Below are 26,355 nucleotides of genomic sequence, written 5' to 3'. Positions count from 1 at the left end.
GTAAAAATAATAAACTAATGAAGCAACACCATCACAAAATGCACTGCATTATGCTGCATAATGTGCCTTGTTGTGCTCCATAATTTAGTCAACCCTGCAACAAAATGTGTTCCTTTCCTGTTGCATAATTCAAGTGGCCTTGCAGGTACCACTATGGTACCAACATCACTACGGGAGTAATGGGGAGACTTAACCATGCCAAATGTAATGTAACTAACTACATGACGTGCCCTGCAATACTTAAGTAAATACATTCTTGCATAAAGAAACTAAGGGGAACACAACACAGCAGATCCCCATCACAGATGAATTCCAGGCCCAAGTTTTAACCATCACTAAGCTACGTGCACTATGTACAGCAGCGCCAAGTGCACTATTCGCACAGAAAAGCACTCTCCTTCTCCACAACATACCCTCCATTGCCTAGGCAGCACTTCTCTCGCCCGCCACAATGGAAATCCCCTTACACCTAATCCCACTTCCTGCTCCCAGCGAGACTGCTCCTCCTACCTTGCATCCAAGAAGCCCATAAAACCCACAAAACCTGCAGCCTGCTCCAGAACCCTTTAGCCTCTTACACATATACCAAGTCCCTCCTTTGCATCCAACGAACACACACTCTCCTTTTATTTGCCTGGGCACATACAAGGAGGACAGTAGGACTGGGTGTCGGGACATACTGTACAAAATTGTGTGCGCAATAACATATAGACATTACAAGTTTCTGAGGCTAGGAAGGGCTCTGCCCAAAAGTCGGTGAAATTATAGTCAGAGATAGCCACCAAGGATTGGGTAGGGGGAATTCTTGACACCAGTAAGGGGTAGCCAAGAGTACCCTGAAGAGAACATGGCAGTGTTGGAGTACCAAGGGAACATTGGATTGGGGGTGGGGAGGAACTGAAAATAATAGCACAGCCTTTTACGGCATCAAATATGTAATTCCAAACCCCAGTGCTCCATCTCACTCTCCTCCTCACCGGGAAATCTGAATGTATAATCTGGCTTTGAGTGGTAAAATCGAAAAAAGTGTGAACAAAGCGTAAACAATGTAAACACAAACATGCAAATCATTGCAAAAGCCCTGCTTCTCTTATCACAGTGCCCGAGATAGTTTCCGCCATCTAGTCTTCCTCCTGCCAGGCAAAAAATGAAAAGTAATTAACAGATTGGGTAATCAAATTTACAACAAAGGAAAAGTCTGTGAAGACCTTGGATTTAAATTGTAACAAAAATAACATTGCTCTGATTGGTCGAAGAATATATTTTTCTGCTTACACTTGGCACAGATTACATAATACACTCAGGTGAAAGCTTCAAATAGTCATCAGTTTATTTGTGTAAGCAGCATGAGGCAGGGTGTTTTGCTTTTTCAGGCATTGCATATTAGCGCAGATTAAAGCTGCAATTTAAATCTGTAGGTTAACGCATATTTTGCTATAGAATCATCAGATTTGTTTTCACGCAGGAGAAAATAATGTTTAATATCTTCAGTCATTGAAAAAATGGAAGATAACGGTACCATTCTTTTAACATAGTGTGCATTCATTTAGACACAGAAAGTTTCATTTCAGCTCCCAAATACAATCATAAATGTGGAACTTGCAAAGGCCTGACCATCATTACAAAACTAGGTAACTGAGCATAAAGGAGGCAATACATGATGTCAAGGCAACAAAACCCCGTGTTTTCAAACGATTATTCGGAATTCCAATCATTATTTCATGAAAAATCACCATGCAGGAGGAAAATGACCTAGATCGGATGTTCATAGTTTACGGCCTGTGAGGCATAATGAAGATTTCAAGTAGAGGGGTGGGCGCTGTTGGGATGGAACAGGTCCTGGCGGCCTGAGGGTCTTCATCTCATCAGCGAGTCCATATATTTTTGTGTATCAAGGTTGATGAAAGCTCTTGTAGCCAAGCCCAGTCTAGAAAAGCCACGCCCTCAGTGACAGCCAGGAAACCCCTCACGAGCCAACCAGAAACGTAATGCGAGATGATGGGGCCCGCCAGCTGCAGGATGTGGTGAGGGGCCCTGAGACTCGACAAATCACAGCTATTCAGAGGCCTTCTGTTAAATGACCCCCCCCCTCAGGAGCAGCAGGGACCTGGTTATGCCCGTCGCGGGCCAGCACAGAGAAGTAAACAGCAGCAGCAGGTACAAGCTGTGGCCACCTCTGTCCAGAAGTGTGAGCTAAGGGAGGTGCTTGCACACTTCCTGCAGCAACCGGATCCATCGCTTTTGGCGAATAAATATACATTCATAAAAAACATTGACATTCGGTCTTAGGTTTGTCGGTTTCAACTAATATAAAGTTATGTGGATGACAGGTGAGATGTATAGCGCCATACACGTCATAGGTGCTGGTTTCAGGTGGTGCTGCATATTGTTTCATCTCTGACTTGGCTCGCAGCAGAGAATTAACCAGTGCCACGTCATGTCCGTTCAACCTACTTACTGCTCTTGGGGTCCTATCGCCAATTGGGTCCCGATGGCAAACATTAAAATCTTCACCACTTAAACAGTTTACATTTGCCATTACATTCTCGTGAACTACCGGTCCTGCGTAACACCTTAAAAACTGCTTCTTATCGATTAAAAGTGTCCGGCATCTCCATTGTGTATCAGTATGATTTACATTGTACGTGTGTTTGTCGTAGCATTAATTGCAGCAAACTATGGCGTTGAAAACTTCCTCCTGTATACAGAACCCAGCATGCCTACATATTTTTACCTCACAGCCCTTAGCAAACACTTTTCATGTATTAATGTCGCATGTACACCCATACCCAGCTAACAGCTTCACTAATGTGACTGCCAGCAGGCGAACCTCCAATATGTCACCAAGAGCCATATCATTAGATGGAACCGGAACCAGCACAGCACGACAATGGAAAACCGTCTTACATGTATTCTTCTGCCTAACAGGGAAACTTAATTGAAAAAAAAGATCAAGAGAACCTCAATAGGCCAGCATAATAATGCAAACTGAATGCCCTATTTAAGAATATCGTTTACCAAAACCTATATTAACCTGGATAATAAAAACGAAAGAGAGAAAGGACAAGGGTGCATAGCTGTGTTCTAAAGGTCAGCGCCTCGGTCAGCAGTTCCATGTGAGACACATTCCGGAGATGTCGGGGGTCAGTTCTCCTTCAGTTCAGCGACGGGTCTGTCTTCTATTAAAGAAGCCAACTGTTTCTGTGCGCAGGTGAGGAACAACTCCAAACTAGACAAACTCCGCTGGCGGGCGACCTGATCAAGCTGTGGAAAAAAACAAGACAGAAAGGGAAAAAAAATGATTTCTGGACAGAAAACAAACTTAATAAAATAAATGATAAGAGCTAAAGAGAAACATCAAGCAGCTCGATGACAGTTGTTGGAAATTATGGTTGGCACCGGTCCAGCTCCACAGCAATAGCTGCGCTCCACAGAGGCTGAAGAAGAATAGAATGACTGTGTCTTTTCTTACCCAGAAACCCGGTGGCGGTTTCGCAAAAGTATTGCCTTTTTTATTACCGTTACTTAATTAAAAATATCTGAAAGTCAGATTTGGAAGAAACAAAAGCAAATTTTACAAGGATCACACGGGACATCTGCCAACATACTGTACAAAAAACTCGTCGATGAAACAGTGCACAAAAGCTTAATCAAATGACCATGTGCTATTCTATCACAAGATTGTATCATTGTATGTATAGAGTATAGCAAACAAAACAATATACAACCTGTCAGCCTTAGGGTGGTGTTCCCCCAAACTTTTTGCCTTGCCCCTCCATTTTTGCTGATCTCGTTTTTGTTGGCTTAGGACTCTGTGCACTTCAGCACTGCAGACTACTGCTAAAGTGCTTGTGTTCACTTCCTAAAGCATGGTGAGTTTAGATAACATCCAATATTGCACATTTAATTGATTTATAAGTCCCTAATAAAGTGGTACTACTTGGACCCAGGGCCTGTAAATGAAATGCTACTAGTGGGCCCAGAGCACTCATTGTGTCAACCACGTTAACTAGCCTTTTAAAATAGTCCCAGGCCTGCCATTGCAGCCTGTGTGTACAGGGTAAACTTACATTTCGACCTGGCAAAATAAACCTTTTGCCAGGTCTAAACCTTCCTTTTTACTACATAGAACTAACCCCTAGGGTAGCCCAAAACAGTCCATAGGATAGAATGCAGTGTATTTAAAAAGTTGGACATGTACTTTTAACTTTTACATATCCTGGTAGTGGAAAACTCTTGAATTCGTTTTTCTCTACTGCAAGGCCTACCTCTCCCACAGGATAACATTCGGTTATCTTATTACATTTAATAAGTGATATCTTTCAATTGGAAGCAGGTAGGAAAGTTGAGTTTGGTCTTCAAAGAATTGTAAATTAAAACCCTCTTTAATGGTACAGTTGGAATTTAAGTCACAATTCTGTAAATGCCACTTTAGAACATCAGCATTTTCTTATCCCGACCATTTAGTGCCTATAGCTTGTATCCTGGGTCACACAACAAGTTGTTTCTGGCAGTTGTTCTTTGTTTATTGCAAAAGGGGAATAGGTGTTGGTAGGATGGGCCATCTCTGTCTTATGAGGGGGCGGAGCAGTCACCTACCACACGTGCACATCACAAAGACTTTGCCTCAGCACACTCAGAAAGGGTTTCACACTAGTCTTCTGTGCTCCCAGACAAGATGGGGCCAGGGCAGGGAGGAAGGAAATTCCAAATAACACCTGGGGGCGGAACCCTCTAGAAATCTTTCCTACTTCAAAGCTGGCACGAGTATAAATACTGGACCCTCAGACCCTCAGTAAATATCTTGACCTTTACAAGACTCAATAGAAGGATTGTTGTGCTGCAAGAAGGACTGTTACTATGCTTCCCTGCTTCTCCGCTGCCCCGCTGCCTGAGTGAGCACTGGACCTGCACCTCGATACTAAGACAACCAGAGTGACGTCAAGCCCTAATTGGCTGACCTCCTGATCAGAGCCTTGGGGACAGAAAAGGCTCCACCCACATTGAACCCTGCACCTGAAATCTGCCTGATGTGAGTCTTGCACCCCAATGTGGTGCTACGCAAGTCCTGGACGCTTGGAAATGCAAGTCCAGCTGTTGTCTTTTGGGCAGAACCAACTCAGCGTGATGCATCTCTGCCCAGCTCTGCATCAGCACCTCAGCTGTGTGACGCATCTCAGATGCCGGACCCCGCAGCTCTTCACAACTGCTGTTGCACGATGCTTCCTCAAACCAGCACTTTGCATCACAGCCCACAGCTTACCGGAACCACCGCTGTGCAACAAATCCTCCATGCAGGATCTCGCAACCAGGATTTAAGAAACTTTGTCCAGTGAGACTACCTTGTTACCTGTATCCGGTCCGCACTCCATCATGGTCAAGATGAACTTGTGACTTTTTAACTCTGTCCGGTGCAACCAGATAACTTCAGTTGGTGCTTTGCGCTTTTAAGCACTATTTTTATGTAAACCTTTAAAATTGCATATCTATGGGTCTACTATTTGGATTTTGGTTATTTTTGTCTCAGATAATGTATTGTTTCACTCTATTTTCCTATATCTGTGTGTGATTTTTCTTGTGCTGTGTTGTTTTCACTTTATTACTGTTTGAAGTTCTGCATAAATACTTTACACATTTCGTCTAAGTTAATCCTGACTGCTTTTGTACCAAGCTACCAGTAGGTTAAGCAGAGGTTACTTTGGGGATTGCTTGTGAATTTATCCTGACAAGGATTGTGCTTGCTGCTTGAGTAGAGTTTCACCCCTTCAACCAGTAATCCAATTTCCTAAACGACCCTTCTGAACATTGTATCCCTAGGGTTCTCAAAGTGCAAATGTCCTACTCCGAGAGTTTATCACAGTGGTGAGAGGGGTAGTAAGTAATGCCAAAACCTTTGTCTACAATGGAAATCAGTGAGTTTCTCTCTAGCAAAATACTTGCTTGTGCTTTAAAACTGTGTAAAAACAACAAACTCTTAAACGCCTATCCGCTTTGGCATATGCTTTTCACAATAAATATAACTGGCCTACTGCCTTTGTGATTCCTTTTCAGAATAAACAGATGAGGCCTATAATGTCCTCACCATAATCAGCTCAGTCATGCTGTGTTGAGCATAAGCTTTCCCACAAGGGAAAAACTGCAACACAAGCTCTCTTTTTCAGCAGAAGCACCCAAATTTAGCCTAATCAAAATCTGTGCTCAAGGGATTGGAAAATTGGGTGGAGGTACAGCCCCACAGTGCTTCTTGAAGTTCTTTATGTTGATCTTTAAGGTCAGATGACAGCTGTGCTGTCAAGCCGGACATAAAAGTTGCGTCCCTAGGAAAATAAAGTTCGCTAATAGGCTCAGTTCCTGATTTGTACATACTGTTGCTCTGGATATTAAGCACCATGATAACAATGGTGATGTTCTACTTTTTAATTTTATGACTTCATAGAGATGGGCTTTGGCTCTGCCTAAATGTTGATTCTGATGAGAACAACTTTGGTTGGGGTGAGGTTGTGCATTTCTACTGAATAATAGTATTCTACTAAATTGTTTTCTGATGCTCAAAACAGCAAGACTGAGTTTCTTATGGTGGTAAGCCAGTGATTAAAGCTATATATGTTTATTAAGAAAAGTTTTAATAAGGATAGTAGACCTCAGTTATTTATCTTGGAAAGCATACGTTAAAGCCACTAATGGTTTAAGGATGGATTGTCATTATACTGTATTAATACCTGTAGATGTGCGTTTGATTTCATGGACCTTCACAAGTACGGTAGTAAACAAGAATTCTGGTTTCATCCTTTGACAGACCATGAGGGTAGAATATTTGCTCTGTGATAAGCCATGCTAGACCCTCTTGGAAGATTTAGTTGTCTGCTAAAGCCCTTGAAATAAACAAATAAAGTAAATAGCTATATAAATATACATGCATAGATCTTTGGGTCAACACTCTTTTGTTAGTTTGAGTGCCATTCACTCTGCATCTCCCTAATACAGCATACAGTATGAAGCAATGGGTTATCCCATTAGTGCCATTGGCTCTATTACACCAGACACAGCCTTTTGCCTTATCACATATGCCTGAAAATGAATGTGCTTCAGTGTCAGGGCTGGTGGTCAGTCCTTCAGTTTTTGATTTTTCCCCTTTAAAAGATCCCCTTTAATTCCTTTCATTCTTCTCCCTTTTCTTAGGAGTGTCTTTAAGTTTCCCAGTCAGTCCCACAGGGCTTCTCACGTGCCACTCATTTACTCCGCAGTGTGCTACATTATGTTCTGCCACTGTGTTTAACATAGGTGGCCACACTTTACTGTTTCAAGATGGTGACCATGTTTGTAAGCATTATTTAGTCTATCTTGGTCAGTGCAAGTGACACATTATACACTTTAAGATTGGAAGATGGCCACACAGTGCGATATTCACTGAGTCACCATCTTAGAATGGTATTGTGCATATTGTATCATTGTTTTTACAGCTCCAAGAAAGTCAACATGTTGCTCATAAATGCAGCAGCTTTGTTGAAACTTTAAAACAACAATACACTATGTACAATACCATTAAAAGATGGACACCTTCTGCTATGTTTAATTTAATTTTGTATTTCAAGCACACAGTGGCCATCTTGGTATTGCAAGAACAACCACAGTGGCCACTGTATGCATGGACGTGTCACAATGCATGCACATTTCTTGCATCGTGACTCAACTGTAGCCATTTTGTTTTTTTTACTTCACTGTTCCACCATGGCTAACAGCCATGTCAGAATGGAAGTGAACAAAGGGCGACAAGCAGCCCATTAGCACATTAAAGCTGCTGGAGCCTAAAAAAAAAGAAGTAGCATTGGCAACAGTAGTATATTGGCATTTGCCTAATAGAGGCAAAACCTATTGACTTTACCATTGCTTGTTGATGTAGTGCAAGTGTAAGCAGGAGCATACAGTAGACAGGGGCAGCAGACATGTTTATATTAGCAGTATGTGAAGTTTTGCATTCTAAATCTCCCAACTCCACATATTTCGTCTTAACCTATGGGAAGCTACAGAAAGTGTGCAGCTTCCTATTGTTTACAATACAGGGTGAGTGTTGTGCTCTTTCTGCAGTTTTTGGTTTTTAATATACAAATGTGGTCACTACACACATGAGCAATAATGTGACCACTTCAATACTTGGCACCTGGTGTTATTATGCCTGCAACACCTCACCACTGTGTGCTGTGATTTAGACACACAGGGAATAGGACAGTAGTGTTTGATACTTGTGATATTTGTTTGACAGCATACATTATTATGTGATTTTTGCTCCATAATATGTAGAACCAGTGTTACCAGCCATGAGACAGAGTAAGTCATGGTGGCTTAAATCCCAAACATTAATTCATTATTGTTTTCCAGCCCACCTTAGTGTAGATAGTTTTTAAACTTTAGGTCCTGACGAATCACCTCTAGACTTGTAGAATTGCGATGAAACATGTTGACCAACCACACGGAAGAGAGCCACACCTAAAAGATATTAACTTAGCATTGCGCCTTTCCTCTATATTTTAATCAGGGTAGGAGACCCCACAATTAAAGTTATTTTTGCTGGTACTCCCTATCCTGTTTTAACTCACATAAACATCACACACCATTTATTCATCTACACTCACTAAATCTCTCACCCCCACTGCACCAAACGGCTAGTTGGAAAAAGATCTCCGCCAAAGTGCCCCTCATCGGGAGCCCGCCAGGCATTGTAGCGCCGGCCAGACGAGGAGCAGCCCAATGATGAAGCATGACACCCAACTGAGTGAGTGAGGGCAATACATTTCAAAGAAATGGATTCCCATCTCTTTGACTCTGTAGCCTACTGTCCTTTGCATATTGTTCAAATCTAGATCATTCAGGAACAGCACAACTTTAATTTTCATATTGCTTTTAATAGGTTACCTGGCATCAGAATTCTTATAAATGAATGAAGAGTAATAATTAACATATAATGGTGCACAATACACAGTTATATGGAATGGCAATAATAGCAATAATTCTGAGTTGCTTACTGAAAAATAGGGCAAGCATTAAGTTAATGACCTTACAGTTTTCAGCCCAGAGCGAGAACAACCATTGGTTGCACAAACTGTAAAGGGACCTTCATCACCAAGGGATAATCCATCTATGTCCCTCTTACAAATCAGACATGTTCAGTGAGTCATTTGTAGAACCGTTTAATTAAGGTTTATAGCAAATGGAAAGATATTACTTGAGAAGGAGCTTTTTTATTTATCATTTGAATATCTAGTATATTGGATGAGTTCTGATGGCGAGTGGGATAGCATTGTAGAGTTTGGGCGCATTTCCAGAGAGGATTGTTGAGAATCTTTTTTTGCAGAGTGGTAGTTCCAGTAGAAAGGTATCAGAGTTTAGTAATTTCTATTGTCCACCTGGGAGAACTAATTTATTGTCTAGGTAGGAGGGGGAGTTTTAAAGTGTAGGGTTTTGGAATGATGCAAGTCAATTCCAATAGAGTGAACTTGATAAATTACTAACTCACTTATAACTCAAGAGGACAACGGTCTGGTGAACTAGGTGGCAAATCAGTGTGATTGAGAATGTTTGTAGCACACTGGCAAAACTGAAGCAAGTCAAATGTTTAACCCACTTTTGTTGATCTCCCACGAAACACATTAATCGAACACCTCAGACACTGAAGTAGGCCAAACATCTAACTGAAGTATCCTTGTCGTCTTTTTAGTTCTCGTAGGCCAAACTCAAGGGTTAACTCATCTAAAGGTGGTGGAGGGCATGGATATTAACTATCACAGCACAAAAGAGACAAAGGATGAAGAAAATACTGTTCATGCCAAGATGCATATAGACATAGCAGACGTGTAGTATGTAATGATAACTTACAATTTCAGGATTGAAAAATGTAGAAATCATAATAAAGAAAGGATTCATCTTTTTTTATCAAAAATCCTTACAAAAGAATAGTAGCCTGTTAGACCTGGCGTCCTAGGAGTTGGGCTTCCCCCTCTAACATTTTGCCTTGAGTACTCCTATTTTCCAGACTTTATTTTTGCTAGTCTTAGGACTCAGCACACATTACCACTGCTAACCAGTGCTAAAGTGCTTGTGCTCTCTTCTTAAAACAAGTTAGATTGGCTTATACCTAATTGGTATATTTAATTTACTTGCAAGTCCCTAGTAAAGTGGCACTACCTTTGCCCAGGGCCTGTAAATTAAATGCTACTAGTAGGCATACAGCACTGATTGTTCTGCCTACCTAGGTAGTACTTTAAACATATTTCAGCCCTGCCATTGCAGTCTGAGTGTGAAGTTTAAACTGCCATTTCAACCTGGCAAAGTAAAACCTTTCCCAGGCCCAAACCCTCCTTTTTAATCCATATAGTTCATCTCTAGGTTAGGACCTGGACAGCCCAGAGGGCATTGTGCAATGTATTTAAAAGGTAGAACATGTGCTTTTATATTTGACATGTCCTGGTAGTGAAAAACTCTTGGTTGATAACTGAGCGTTGAGTAGTTCTCCTAGACAGTCACACACAATGGGGAGCCTAGGTGTCACTGGATGGGCCATCACTGGCAGGATAGAAAGGAGAAGCTGGACCCAGCCCCACTTATACTTGAATAGGCTGTGTTCTGTCTCCACACAAGGAGCTGCTTACCCCCAGTAGTTAGTCTGGAGCCAGGAACACATGGCATCTGTGCATTGTAAGCTATTGCATTCTCTGCACCCCGCTGTACACCACTCAATGCCATTCCACTTTACACCACTCCACTCTACTCTACACTATTCCAATCTACGTAATTCGATCCTATGCCACTCCTTTCTACGCCACTCCGCTCTACACCACTCTTCTCCACTGTATTCTATGACCCAACATTTAACAACACTCCACTCAAAGGTACAATTTAAAAGCCCTTTTTATTGAAAAGGATAGAATATTGAAATTCAATTAAGTAAGCAAAGGTTAAAGCTTAGTTATAGTTAGGAGAACTGTATTTAATCTTTGTATACAAAGCAAACTTAAACTACACAAACACTAGAAATTCCAAAGTTATGGTTATGCCTGAAAGTTATCATTCAAGTACCACCTTTAAAATTAATATAACTCGCACCACTCCATACACGGTGTTGTCAACTTACTAGCCATAGTTCTAATGTTTGTGTAGTTTAAGCACTGTTTGTATACAAACAGAACAAATGAGGTTATAGTAATTCGAAGACAGTGCATAATTTAAACATTTAAAGTATAGCTCTAACTTTAAAGTTTGGGTTGTACACATAGAATAAATAAAATTTTCCTAACTATAACTAAGCTTTAACCTTTGTTTTTGGCATTAAATATATATATCAATCATGATATATTATATATATCGTGATAGTAATTGTATTGATATAGTGCTTACTACCCCTGATGAGGCGTTAAAGTGCTTTATGGCGAGTAGCACGCTACTTCAGAACTCAAGGTTAGAGGTTAATACAATGATTAAATGTTGGTTATTGCGCTTAGTCATTTGCTTTCAAACAAAAAAAAAATGCATGCATTTACTCAAGTTATTTTGTGATAGATTATGTTAATATCAGTTAGGTGGGATAATTAGTGGGGGCTATGTGGTTCCAGATGAATAGTTGGTGATATAGATTGGCTGGTGGAGGCTAGGTAATGTTAGGTTTCTGGAATAGGGTTTTGAAGAGAAGTTGTGATCTATGAAAATGAGGTATCAGCCAATTGCAGAATTACATTAGAGAGATTAAGGCAGACAGGCTGAGACTGAGAAGAGGCTATACTCAGAAATAGAAAGCACATGTATATACACACCCACATATATACATATGTGTGTGTGTGTGCAAGACGGCTTCATGCTCCTGCTGTCTCCACTCGCCCTAGGAAGAGGAATGCTACAGCCGGCGGAGTGTGCCAGACATAATTACCATACGCAAAAGTTCAATAAAGCAATCACTCGGAGTTTGTTTACTCATCAGATGATGATGATGTGTATACAAACTCCGAGTGATCGCTTTATTGAACTTTTGCATATGATATATATATATACATATATATATATATATATATTCTGTCCAGAATCAAACTTTTTATACAAACAATCTCGTATTGAAGCGTACAAATTGATACGAAAGATTAAGCTTAATAAGTTCTTCCAGTTAAATAAATCATTGAGTTCGCCAATCAGTGACAATGGCACACTAGCTAGAGACCTCTTCACTCTTCGTGTGCTGCAATCATTGGCCAAAGAGGACTCTCTCAATACAATAACCGATATGGAGGAGATTAATATAGGCATTGCGGCTGCCAGTTCATTTCGTCCACCTTCATCACTTTATCCTATGATGCCCAAAGATTTGGTGGATGTATTCAGTGATATGGTCATCGAAGATCTCAAGAAACTCAACATTTCTATTAACTCTCGGCGCAAACAGCACAGTTATTACGTGAGAAATTACTGGGCATTAATGAAAAAACTGTGTGAAAAGAATGAAATTGTTTTCATGGGTGCAGACAAGGGTGGCAATATAGTATTGCAGCCCAAGGCTGACTACCTTCTAGAAGCTTAGCGTCATTTGTCTAATTCTAGCTGTTATTTAAAAGTTGGTAGAGAACATTTGATTCAGGTGAAAGACACTGTAAGCAAACATCTACAGCAATGGAAAAGCCATGGTCTACTTACTAAAAATTGATTTTTATTTTCAAAAAATGGTTTTCCCACAGCATCTATTCTGTACTTTATCCCTAAAGTACATAGGGCAAATCCCCTCTCCCTGGAAGACCCATTATTTCAGCCAGAAACAATGCTTTGGAGGATATGTCAAAATATGTAGATTATTTCCTTCAGCCACACATTATAAATTTGCCATCCTTTATAAAGGATACAGGTGATTTTTTTGAAGAAAATCAATGAAGTGGAGTGGCGATCTGGTTATGTATTAATAACCATGGACATAGCCTCACTTTATACGAGCATTCACCATCCACAGGGTTTGGAAGCAGTAAAATACTTTCTAAGCAATCGGGCCATATATTTCCATGACCACAATTGCATGTTACTTCAAATGAGAGATCTCTGCCTTAACAACAACCTATTTTTGTTCAACAAGACTTTATATAAACAACTAAGGGGTGTTGCAATGGGGGTGTGTTTTTCTCTTACCTATGCCTTCTTTTTGGTCGGCTGGTGGGAGGAACACGTCCTCAAAGTAACCCACAACGAGCTTTGGGATACCCACATAAAGTATTATGGCAGATACATTGATGATGTATTCATTGTATGGGAGGGTACAGAACAATCATCAACCAAATGTGTTACATCTATCAATGACAATACAATGAACCTACAATTTACTGCCACTATCAGCGAACAAAGGGTGGAATTGCTAGATGTTGAGGTTTACATTAGTGAGAACCGAATCCAAACTAAACTGCATAGGAAAACCACAGTTGGCAACTCTACATTTCAGGCCACTAGTGCTCATCCTTCATATCTCATTCATAGAATACCGAATGGCGAATTTGTTCGCATACAACATATTTGCAGTTTAGAGTCTGACTTAGAACATTGTGAAAAGGAAGCATTCTCTCATTTTTTGTCTCGTGGGTACACATTTTCCAATTTACGGTTGGCCTTGGATAAGGCCAATTCTGGTCCGTGTGAACTTTGCCTGAAAACTAAAAAAGAATACAATGTAGAAGCATTGACTGAGTCTGCACCAGGCGAAACCCAATCCATTTGTTTTATTACCACCTACTGTAAACGAGAAAAGAGCATTCGAAAGATTATCTACAAACACTGGCCTATTGTCTTAACTGATTTCACTTTGAAATTTTTGTTACCCAATCTCCCTGCCATTACATTCAGGAGGCACCCTCTATGAGGGATGCCCCGGTCAAACCAAGTCCAGAATTAACAGTCAAAACCACCTGACTTCCCAATACTGGCTCTTTTAAGTGCTCTTCGTGCAGGGCATGTAAGTTTGGGGTCAAATTATCTGAATATTGCACAGCTTTCAGTAACATCCCAGGCCCAATAAAAGATCATTATACTTGACGGACTGAATATGCTGGGTATCAGTTAGAATGTACATGCCATCTCAAGTACATTGGCAGCACAAAACTCCCAGTCTTCAATCAGATACTGAAGCATTTGCGTCCAATTGTCAACTCGGACCCCAACTACCCAGTTGCCCGACACTTTAAAGCCATTCACGATAACAAAGTCAGTGACTTAAAATACTCTGTACTAGGGGCAGTGCCTCCCTCCACTCGGGGTGGGAACAGGGAGAATAAAATATGACAGTTAGAGTCTTCCTTAGATAGCGGAACAGGGTGCTAGATTCGGTGTTGCATGAGGGGCGCACCGGTTAACCAGCCCCTGGAGCTTTAACCTCCGTGACTGTATCAACCGGAAATGGGCTAGAGCTGCTTCACTAACGCTGGATTTAAAGCAGGGGGCAGAAGGGGATAATATATAAAGCATACGCCCAGTTAAGTCCCCCAGGAAACAACTCTCCATTTTAAACCTTCAATTAAAACCAACCTGAGGGATCTACTACACTGTAATGGCTTATAAAAAATTAAGATCTAGAACCATCTTCATGAAAAGGATGGGAACTGAAGAGGCAATCAGAAAGAGCACTAAAAAGATGGTAAGAAATGGAAAGACTGCAGTAACTCCTGGGATTAGAAAATATTTTGAAAAATGAAACCCAGATGACCAGGGGCAAATACTAAAAGATCAGATAAACAAGGAAATAGTAGGGAATATTGTGGATGAAAAAGATGGAATACATCAAACTCAAATTCCAAACCAAACAACTCCTGAGGTTGCAAAAAAAAATAACCCAACTGACCAGAAGGATTCAATTCTGAATTTAATGGCAACAGGATCAATAATACCGGACTCATCGAAAATACAACAATCTCAAGAATACAATATCACTTGCCCAGATATTAACATCAAGGATTTAATATTTCACAAGGGACCCCAAAAGGGGACTGATAATATACAGAACAGTACACCACAAAAACCATCAGCTCCAGAGGGATTCTTCGAAAATTCGCCAGATCTCTCTCTCTCTCTTCAAAACTGCAGGTCTGACCAACAACTGCACCCCAGTATCTAAATCATTGTTTACCTTGCAAAATATCCTGGAATCAGTTCTCATCCATCTAGGCAACATATTGGAGAACTCTGACCAAACGCTGGACACACAACTAGGAATTTTACAATTCCTAGTTGAGAAAAAAAAAAAGAGCAAATACAATCATCAAAAATATCAGGAGTTTGTGGTAAATTTCAAGGCGAAAACTGTGACAACTCAAAAGCTGAAACTAAAAATATTGCCAATCCCTCCTAAAAAAGAAATTGCCACACAAACCGGGAAGAAACCAACAGTTGAAACTAAGGGCAAGCAGGAAGACATTAAAACATATTCACTTAGAAACCTTTTTAAGGATGAAACCAAATCAGTATCGCATCATCATCCTGTGGCCTACTATCCAATTTTCACAAAAAGCAAAATCAATTCCAATTTGAATAGTCCTGTAATATCTCACCCTAAAGTAAATGCCGATATTAACCTAATTAACGATGACGTACAGGACCCAGAAAATATAAATAAGAAGCAAAATCAAAGGAAGAACAAACTGAAAAAGAGAAAGGCGACAAGAAGATTTAAGAAGAACAAGGCTAACAAAATTAAATTTCAGAACAATCCTCCTCCACCAAGTGGTTTATCAGGTAATGAAGGAAGAGCTGATCTGCCCCAGATCCCGAAGATAAAGGACCAGAAGTCGCCGACAAAAACCCAAAGCAAAAATCCTAATCCACAGAGTATATTAAATCCAATGGCAACAAATTTTATACACGGCCCCGTAAGTCCGGCACTAAGTGGGATCCCCAAAAGATTTTTAAATACCCAGAAAAAAGAACCACAAGCAGCCGAGATTAGATCTAATTTTCTACAATTCACAGAATTATTCCCTACCGAAGAAGCTCCACTCAACAGCGACCGAATCATCAGTCTACTCCAAAAGATTCAGCCACTACAATCACTAGCGCAAAATGAAATTAAATTAGTTATGTTCCCCGATATAGCAAAAACAAAGACTGCAATTGTAGAATTCTGGTCTCCAGTCGTACCAGGAATTATATTGATGGAGAGTGAGACTCTCCACAAACATGGCTATGATTTGATCCCAGTATTACACCACGAATTTCAAGATGTGAGATATACAACAAAAGGATCTAAAAAAATGCATCAACTGACAAACACAAAGATCCATTCCTTAGACCGTGCTACAGATAATATATTTATCTCCATAAAAAATTGGAGAAAGAGAAATTTGGAGTTAAAACGTCCTCAACAAGGAAATAGCAAAGAGGGATAAGTCATGGGATTGGATTTCTGAGACTTTGAATAGTAACAAACAAATTAAGGATTCCAAATCTCCTGTTTAGCACAGGCTTAACGATCTCCTCCTGGAACATAGCGGGAAAAACTAAAGAAAAAATGGAGGAACTAGTAAAAGACTATCCAGCTATAGTGGACTTCAAGAGACATGGACTACACAACATTTTAACCAAGAGAATTATTTTGTATATGATATCTCTGCAGCACGGGTCGAACAGGGTCATGCGAAAGGTGGGATAGCGATTTTATTAAATGAAGAATTCAACTGGGCCCAAGAAATAATACCAACTAAATCAAATAATTATCAATGTATTAAGATCAAGTGTGGGACAAATTTTTCAGAATCCTCAGAAAACCTACTAATTTTTAATGTTTATATCCCACCTGGAGTAAAAATGGATGCACTTGCAATAGGAATACTAGAGGACATTGAACAAATAATTGAAAATCAAGGCTATCCATTGTTTCTCATTATGGGTGACTTTAATTGGAAATTATCCAAAGAGGAATTACAAAAATGGGCAAATTGGTACAAAGAAGAGGCGCTGGAATTTTCTGTACCACTATTTCCTAAAGGAAATAAGGTGGATAAAAGAGGAAAAATCCTAATAGCTTCCCTCCCAATGTTAAATGGAATCATATTAAATGGCAATGTGGAAGGAAACATTCCCGCCTCAAATACGAGGCAGGGAAATAGTAGTTCCTCATTGCTGGACTATATGATTTGCAGCCTTGACTTGTTTGGGTCCGTCTCACAACTTAAAATGAATTCTGTCCATGGTAGCAACCATGCAATTCTACAATTACGCACAGAATGGAAAACACATCTATGTTCGTCTAGTCAAATTATGTACAGGTATAGCACGGTTATGGTAAACCCAAAACAAAGGCGGATCCATTGGAATTCAGCTACGCTTAATAAGATAATTTCCATAATCGATTCAACGCAACTTCTTCAAGTAATGCACTCCACAAACCCAATAATAAATTTTTAATTGGTTATAAAAAAAATTAACACAAACACTGCAGGAAAAATTGATGCAAACGAGATCATCAAAGATCCAAAACAAAAAGCCTAAGATAGCTTTCAATACAAAACTTCTAAATAAACTGATAAGAGCACAGTTCCTAGAAAATTCACCGTCCAAACAGGTAGAAATTAATAAATTGAAGAACCAACGCAGGAGAGAAAAAGGAAAACATAAGAGAATAACCCAAGACAAAAATTGGGTGGACCTGCAGATAGCAGCGAAACAAAACAATCAACGCGCATATTGGAGTATAATTGCCAAAGAATCGGGCACGAAAAAAGCATTACAAGCTACTCCGGTGCTACCCAAAAGAATGGGAACTCTACCTTGCTAACTTATATAAAATAAATACCAACTCAAAAACGGACCATAATTACGATAGAAACTCAGAAATAAAACCATCAAACAACGTAACATCTACCCCTTTTTCTATCAAGATACATATAAAAAAGGCGAGAACAACAGGAGCAACTGGTCCTGACCAAATTCCAATCAAGGTCCTCCAGTCTAACCCCAAAGAATGGAGCAAGATGCTATCCCCCTCTTCAACTACATTTTTAAAACTGGGTAAGTCCCCAAATCTTGGAAAGGGAGCATCATTATACCTATACACAAAAAGGGATCAAGGCTGCAACCTGGTAATTACAGACAGATATTGCAGTGCTGCAAATCATACTAGACAAATACGTGACAATTAAATCCCAGCCAGTATATGCTGCTTTCATCGATTTTTCCACCGCGTTGGATAGAGTGGATAGAGGAACACTATGGAAAAAACTTAGCAAAATGGGCATCCCGGATCAGCTATTACGTATATTAATCTCACTGCATACAGATACCTGGTGCCAGGTCCAAATGGGAAGAGAAAAGGGATTAACTAGCACCATCCCGACCCCAAACGGCCTTAGACAAGGATGCCTTCTTGCTCCCCTATTGTTTTCCCTTTACCTCAGTGATATGCCTCAATGTCTGCAGCAAGTACCGAACTTTCCACCAAAAATAGCCTTCCACAATATACATACTATGTTATATGCAGATGATATAATTATATTAGCTCTAACTCCATTCGGTCTACAAAGAAGCCTTCATGCACTGCATAACTACACGGAGGAAAATTATCTAATACCTAACATCACAAAAACAAAAATAGTTTCATTTTCAGGAAGGAAAAAGAGCACAAAATTCTGCTGGACCCTAGGGGGAAAAAAGGTGGAAGAGGTAAACGAATATACCTATTTAGGCAGAATTTTTACTAAGTCTCTTCAAAATCGCTCACACTCTGAATCTGACCCGGAAATCTGATGTACACGCGGGAGCTCTTTCAAGGTTGTATGCAGCATCAGGACAAAGGCATTTCTCTTCTTTGCTCACGGTATATAGCGCCAAGATCCCGCCAGTACTGTCATATGCTCTGGAATATATTCCAATAAACCAATGGAGCTTCTTGGATTTAAAAGAAGGAAAAATCCTACGGAAGTTAACGAAGGTGTCTCAGGCTGTACCAGTACAAGCTCTCCGCCTTGAGTATTCACTAACTAGTTCCTATCCCCGAGGAATCGCCAATATCATCAGGTGGGTGTATAATCTCCTTCACACGGAAGAAGGAACGCTTCGATCTCTGCTCAAAACAGCAACATTTGACTGCGACTCCTCCAAATATGTATTCTCAAAAAATGCGTTAGCTGCTTTTAAGTTATCAGAGACTAACATCAACTTGTTACTAGCTTGGACACCAGCCCAGTTGAAACTCTTTTTAAAGCACTTCACTCCAAGACTTAGTTTTGACCTCGACTCTCTGTATTGCTCTAAACTGTCTTTATATAAGAATCCTACTGAAACTATAGTTTTCAAGAAACCTCAGCAATATATCACTTTTAATCTAAATCATGGGGTCAGGAGATCGATTGTTCTGCTTCGATTTGGGATACTACCTGTAAAAACCGTAACATCTAAATGGCACTTAAAAGAAAGCTCTATGTGTAATTTGTGTGAAGGCGGGGAGCAGGATTTGGAGCACTTGATATTTATTTGCCCAAATGCGAAAGTGGTAATGGCAAGAAAGAGGTTTTTACAACCAGTTTATACCAAATGTGGAATTAACTCAGCAAAGGAACTGATTATTTTATGTAAAGCTCCGCCTGATGAATTTGTTTGTTATAATTTTTATAAATTGTTAAAATCATTTTTAACTTTGTATTAGAATGACAATTTTAACAAAATGGCGTAAATAATGGATTATGATGCATGAAATATTTGTGGTTCTCAGTGGAGTACCAAATCAAACAAATAAATAAACTTGAAAACTAGAGTCTTCCTTTGTTTTAACCCTAGGTACGAGAATGCCGAATGGTTTGAATACCAGTGAGGACCTACACACATTTTTTATAATCTTTAGTTAATTGTAGGGTCTGCTATGGCAGAGCTATGTAACATATATAGGGGTTCTAACTCGCTGTTCCTTTTTTTTACTTCATGATGGACCGCTATTTGTATATTGATCTTACATTTTGCTATTCTGATGTTTTATTGCTAACTATTTTTTGTACTGTATTAATGGCTGTAATAATCTAGGCACTAGCACTTTAATTATTAACATATGCAATATATAGGGCATGATGTGCAACCTCTTGCACAGCCTCCCCACAGTTTGATTTTATCGGTGTTTACTTGGGGTTTTATACTCAATCTATATGATAGCACTTTTGCACGGTTTTGCACACATCTTTTTAGGTTGCAATGTATTAATCAATACTATGACTTTTTAGTGGTTTCGTATTGATAACAATTTTGCATTACACATTCTCTTATACAAACCATGACCTGTACTATTCATTGTTTTAGAATAATGAGAATTATTTAAAAATGAAGGGTTTTAGACAACATCTGCATTAGTTTTATTGAAACGCTATTTTTGCCATTAATTATTAAGGCACTTGCCATTAATTTTGCCAAGATTTGTCTTTTTATATAATGTTATTTATATTAGCCCGTAGAGATTTGATGAATACTTCTCTCAAGAATCAATATGTTGTACTCAAATGGATATTTATAATTGAGTAATGCTTATCTAACAATTTTTTTGCATATGTTACATTTTACATGGTCACTTATGCAGAACTATCATCAACAGTATGTGCAAAGGATTTTTTCATAACCATCTGCTCCCTGATTAGTATGGTTTCCATGTTTATATTCACTGGTTGACCAATCCCCCACGTCTAATTGGCTGCACTTAGTTTAAATGTGGTGCCCCGTCACCAGCGCGTCAGGTGATCAAGATCGCTGTGGCGATTGAAACTGGTCTGGGGCGGACACTTGTCTGTACCATTTGGGTGTTTATTGAATAAATATATGGAACTGTGATCCTGCGTTTCCTGAACCTTTGTTGAGGTATATATATGCAGCTACTAGGAGAGTCTGCTACATCAATACTTTTCGCAACGTGACCTATTTTATTTTTGGACAGAATTTTTTTTACATTTTTGGGCTTCCTTTCATCAGTTTAATTCCAATTGCTCTCTGAACTCGCTCCACAAACACAGCGGTCTTCAACTTAAAATATAGGGTTTTCAGTGTATCCCCAGATCTTCCCCTCTTTTTTGAAACTGTAAACGATAGGCCTCTTCATCTAGTCCTGCTCTATCCAATAATATTTCCTCATAGGGAGTTTCCCCTCGGGGACTAGATGTCTGGTAAGTGTCTTGCGCGTCTCCTGTCATCAATGGAGCCAAATGAAAAGGCCACCGTTCCAAAGGCCAAGAACTAGCTCTGCATGGTTGTTGAAAATTTACAAAAATTAATCAAGGTCTTCCACAGGTAATAACTTCTGTAGAGTTGTTATAGCTCCACTGACTACAGCTCCTTTGTTGTAAACCAGGACTGTTGCTACATTTAATTGCTCTTGAGCAAGTTTATTGAAATGTTCGGTTTGAGTCTTCAGGGAATCTCGATCAGCCTTGGCAGCTTACGTTGTCCTTGTACCAAGTGTTGAATTAAGGCTTCCATTCTATATAAAGGGGGGCTATGTCCGCAATCTCCACCACTTGTCGCGGGAATATAAGACCAAATTTGGCTTCTTATATACAAAGGTAGACTTGATTTATTTAAGGTTTTATGCTGGCTCAATAGCTCTTGTTACTGCTCGTCTCCTGTTTCCTTTCTTTTAGGACCTCTGAAACTCCCGTCGGCTAGCACTGTCGGCAAGAAGGAAAAGGCAAAGTAAGTTACTGTCACACTTTGTTGATTTCCCTTTTGTGAGGTTTAGTTAGGGGTCTTCTTCTACTTCTCTTTCTATAATGAGGGGTTAGTAGCAGTAGGTGAATGAGGGACTTCCCACATAAAAAGAAATATAGACAGCACTTCTCTTTTGTACTTCAGAAAATAAGATAATCAGTGAGGGAACTACTTTCCAAACAAAGAAATAAATAACAATTAAGAAAAGATTTGACAATTTCACTATTGGTAGGTTATGATATTGTTTTTGCATTTTTTGTGGAGGGTTTTAATATATATTTATATTTGATTTGACTATCTCTTTTCCTTCCCACACACCTCGCTCTTATGAACCTCCCCTCTAACTTTAGGTCCCATTGAAGAACCTTCCACACACCTGCCGAAGCTACGCTCCTCCAGGGGTGTGATGGGATACCAGGATCTGCCGGGATACAAGGCTAGTCTCTGCTTCTCCGCTGACCACCTTGGTTTTCCTCTGGGGGTGTTCAGGGCTCACCTCCTAGTCGGGTGGACCTGGTGAAGGTGGTCCCCCACACGTCGGGACTCCGTTTTCTTCCTTGACGACACCGTGCTGAAACAACCCTCTTTTTGTAGTCTCCTGTCCCTTTTGAAAGATTCCGCCCCTTCCCTCAGCTTGATGCGCAGTGAGGATCTCGTCCTGACCCAAGGTGCCTGACTTCCTATTCGGAAGTCTTCGTCAGCCTGTTTCTACAAGGAGAGAAGGGCGTGATCGGCTATGGGGAGATAATGAAAAGAGGGGGCCCTCGGCCCCCAGCCCCCTCGCCCACATGGCGGTGCGGCGACCGCCCCTCTCCCCCTGCCTCCTGGTGGTGGGGCGTGACCTCCCGGCGATCAGTGATGACGCGGGGGTTGCGCGCCTTACCACCGATTGGTGGCACCTGACCCCCGACCCGGAAGGCATAGGTTAGGCTTCCGGGCCGGGGGGCAGGCGGTGGAGGGGCGGGTTGAGGGGGCGGATCTCCCCTTCCCCGCGTCCCTGCAATAAAGGAAGAGGGAGCGCCCAGGGAACCCCCTTGTTCTCCTGGACGCTCCCCCACACTGGCCGTGCCCCGCGCTCGGGGCTCCTTAATTTTCTCTTACTTTCTTTTGCTGCAGGTTCGCAGGTTGGAATCCAGGAGGCCGGGGACGTGTGCAGCGGCTAGCCAACAGCATCGGGCGGCCCGGAGGCGGGACCGGCAATCGTGTTTACTTTCCCCTTGCAGGTCACGCCGTAGGAGGTGCCATCGCCAGGGAAATCGAGCGGGAAACGGACAGGCACATCGGAGAACGGATTCGGGAGGTCACATGACCCCGCTGCGGGGCGCGCTGAGGTTGATTTGCAGGCACTGAAAGCCGGATAGGCGGGGAGTGAGTTCTGCAGTAAATAACGGTGAGGTGTTTGGGGGGAGACTCAGAAACGCACACGAGGCTGCGCGGTGCAAGAGAGAAGGGTGGAGACCCTTTTGCTTGTACACCGGCGTGACAACAGTAAGGAGTGCCCAATTTGAATTTAGGATTTGTACGGTTGTCCTAGCGCTCGTGAGTGGGTGCCTCCTGCGGGCTTGGTTATGCCGGCGTCCAAAAGAAAGGTGTGCCCAAATTGAATTTAAGAATCTATTGTTTTCAAGCGCCCGTGTGTGGCTGCCTCCTGCGGCCTCGTTCACGCGGTTCTCGGCAGCGGAGTGTTACCGCAGTGTTACCGCGCACGCGAGATGCGTGAGGCCCGGCAGGACCCTTCTGGTGGTAATAGCATCAGGAGTTATCAGACATTAGGTCATTTGTGAATTTAATACGCAGTAACTTGGGTCTGGGACAGAAGGTGTAGGGGACTCATTGATTTAAACCAAGGTTCTCTAGCAAGCCATTGACAAGTGTGCGTATTATACGGCGCAGGTGAGAGCCGGTGTTATTGGTGCACAATATAGGCCCATGGTGCGTTAAGTAATCTGTTCTGTTGTAATTTTGCTTGTGACAATATTGTGGTACTAACGTGGTTTTCTTTGTAGAGAGATTCATACTTGTGGACAATGGCGAGGAACACTGCCACTTAGACGGACGTGCAAGGCTGATCCGGAGTTGGTCACGCGTGACGGACGCTGGTAAGGGGAGTGAGGGGGGCCTGCATTTCATTGCTTCTGGTGGCCGCCGGGTGAGTCTACGTTAGAGTTTACTTACCCCAGACAATCGGGCAAGCCGGTGTGTTGCTTTCATAAGTTGCATGGTGCTTACGGCCCCTCTTCCACATCCTCCATCTTGTAACGGTACTGTGCACTGGTGCACTTGCGTCTGAGCATTAGGAGTGTAGCTACAACTGTTGCCAGGAGCAAGGGGTGGTAAGAGTTCCCGAATGGAACTTATGATGCAGACCATGATGCGTAGGATGTCCGCCATGGATAAAAGGTTGGGGAAGATGGATGAGCTGGGGGAAAGTGTGGCCCGCATTAATGAAAGGTTGGATGGCCCGCCGGGTCCACAGGGTAGGCCCAAGCATCAGATTACGCCCCCCTTGCCAAGGGGGGATTTCGACACCTCGCCTAAGAGGGGCAAGGCCAAGAAACCTAGGAGCGGCGCATCTGCACCCACGCCCCCGTCAGGCCTACCTGCACCCGCGCCTCTAGTCCCGGCGCCAGCCCCGGCGGCTCCGGCTCCTGACACGCCACCGGTGACCCCTCCTGTGGCGCCTGCCCCGTGAGCCCCACTGGTACCTCCACCTGTGGTCCCAGTGCCAGCACCTACTGCGCCACCCCACCTATAGTCCCAGTGCCAGCACCTACTGAGCCGGCCCCGGCCGCCCCTTTACCTAACCCTCCAGTGCTGCAGGGCGTGCTCACGGGTGGGCCAGTGGTGCCTGCATTGGTACCAGATTCGGATGCTGCAGTCCCTGCTGAGCTGGCAGCTCAGATAGCAGCAGTGTTGCCTTGGTTGCAGATGGGGGGTGTGTTGCCCGCAGCATCAGATCATTCCGCTGAGGCGGCGAAGTTGGTGGAAAGGATTAGAGCAGCAAAGGCTGCAGATAGTGCTCCAGGGCCCTCTTCTTCTCCACAAACAGGTTCCAATGCCACCCAACCGAATGGAAGCGAAGGAGTTCCGGCTCAAGTGTCCGGAAATGGTAAGGAGGTGGCTCTGCCTCTCTTGGGTGACAGTTCAATACCATCCAGGAGGGAGGATTTGGGACAGCATTTTTCACAGGCTGTAAAAGAAATGATTTGGGCGGGAAAATATATTTATATCTTCTCTTTGTTGCTTGATAATAGGGAAATGGAGCATGCCAAGGTCCACAAAGAATGGATGTACCCTAGTGAATGGAGAGCACAGTTGTCTAAATTCTGAGTAGAGGAAACATTGATTAATTGGTTTAGGGCTTTCTCTGTTTTTATGGCTGTCATGGCCGAGCGCCCCCCTAATGTGCAGGCAACAATGGCATGTTACCAGAGCAGGATTGCAGGCTGGAGCGAGAAGTATCCTGGGGATGCTTGGAAAGAGTACGATATAAACTTCAGAAAAGCCAAAGAATTTGACTCATCATTAACATGGGACAGGGTGGACTCGCTATCTTGGCACAGCCAGTTCTCAGGCAATACAGCCCGACTCCGTCCACCAGTGCAGTCAAGGTTTTCTCTGCTAGACCCCAGCAGCCCTTTCGGTCAGTGCAGGGGAATGACTTCCCGGGAAGGAGTATGGGGGGGCGACAGGAGGGGGGTGTGCTGGGACTTCAACAAGCGCACATGCACAAGAGTGGCAGGCACATGTAGATTCAGACATGCTTGCGCCATTTGCGGTCACCCCTCCCTCCCTGAAGCAACCTGCAGGTCAAAAAATGGGAATCAAGGTCAGAGAGGGAGAAGGAAACCTGAGTAGGGTAGGGAGCTTGGTTGGTCACACTCCTATAGACGTCTTAGCAATGATCCCAAGGCTGAACAGATTCTACTTCAGGAAGGGTTCTTCCAGGGTTTCAGGATCCCGGCGGGGGGTTACTCTGGCAGTGCGCATTGCAGGAACCAACTGTCAGTGAAATATAACCCTGCAGTGGTTGCCGAAAAAATTAAGAAGGAACTGTCTCTGGGCAGGGTAGCTGGCCCTTTTCAGGAGGTCCCTGTCTCCAACTTTGTGTGTTCACCACTGGGTGTAGTACCCAAGAAAGAGAGGGGCGAGTTCAGACTGATTCACAATCTGTCGGCACCTAGAGGGGAGTCATTGAATGATGCAATTGATGATGGTATTTGCAGTGTGAAGTACGCTTCATTTGACCAGGCTGTGGAATTGTTACAGGGACTAGGGCCAGGGGCGCTGATGGCAAAATCAGACATCGAATCTGCTTTCCGTCTCCTCCCAGTCCAGCCATTAGATCACCACCTCCTCGGATTCACTTTTGAAGGCAAATTTTACATGGACAAATGCATGCCTATGGGTTGCTCGATATCATGTGCATACTTTGAGACTTTTAGCTCCTTTCTAGAATGGGTCATGAGGCAGGCGACGGGCCACCGGCAGGTCATGCATTACCTGGACGATTTCCTTTTTCTTGGTGCGGCGGGCACTCGGGAGTGGGCCTGGGCATTGCATGAATTTTGCGTGCTCATGCGGGCTTTTGGGGTCCCATTGGGGCCAGGGAAAACGGTTGGCCCGTCCACTTGTTTGGAATTTCTGGGCATTGAAATAGACTCAGAGGAGGGATGCTTCAGG

The 26,355-nt window shown here is 42.3% G+C and overlaps 1 protein-coding gene across 3 annotated transcripts in view; it reads right to left on the bottom strand.

Moving 5' to 3' along the window:
• Positions 1 to 1,312: 1,312 nt before the first annotated feature.
• CCDC91 (coiled-coil domain containing 91) overlaps positions 1,313 to 26,355 on the bottom strand; it is a 1,837,163-nt gene continuing 1,812,120 nt past the window's right edge. For all 3 annotated transcript variants that reach the window (XM_078673757.1, XM_078673758.1, XM_078673759.1), the window contains one exon: positions 1,313 to 3,264. In XM_078673757.1, coding sequence (XP_078529883.1) covers positions 3,145 to 3,264 — 120 coding nt within the window. In that variant the 3' untranslated portion in view covers positions 1,313 to 3,144. The remainder of the gene's footprint in view (positions 3,265 to 26,355) is intronic.

This window comes from Lissotriton helveticus, chromosome 1_1, assembly GCF_964261635.1.
Source record: "Lissotriton helveticus chromosome 1_1, aLisHel1.1, whole genome shotgun sequence".
NCBI classification, from domain to species: domain Eukaryota; kingdom Metazoa; phylum Chordata; class Amphibia; order Caudata; family Salamandridae; genus Lissotriton; species Lissotriton helveticus.
Note: the sequence above shows the minus strand (reverse complement) of the source record. Positions and strands in the feature narration are given on the sequence as shown.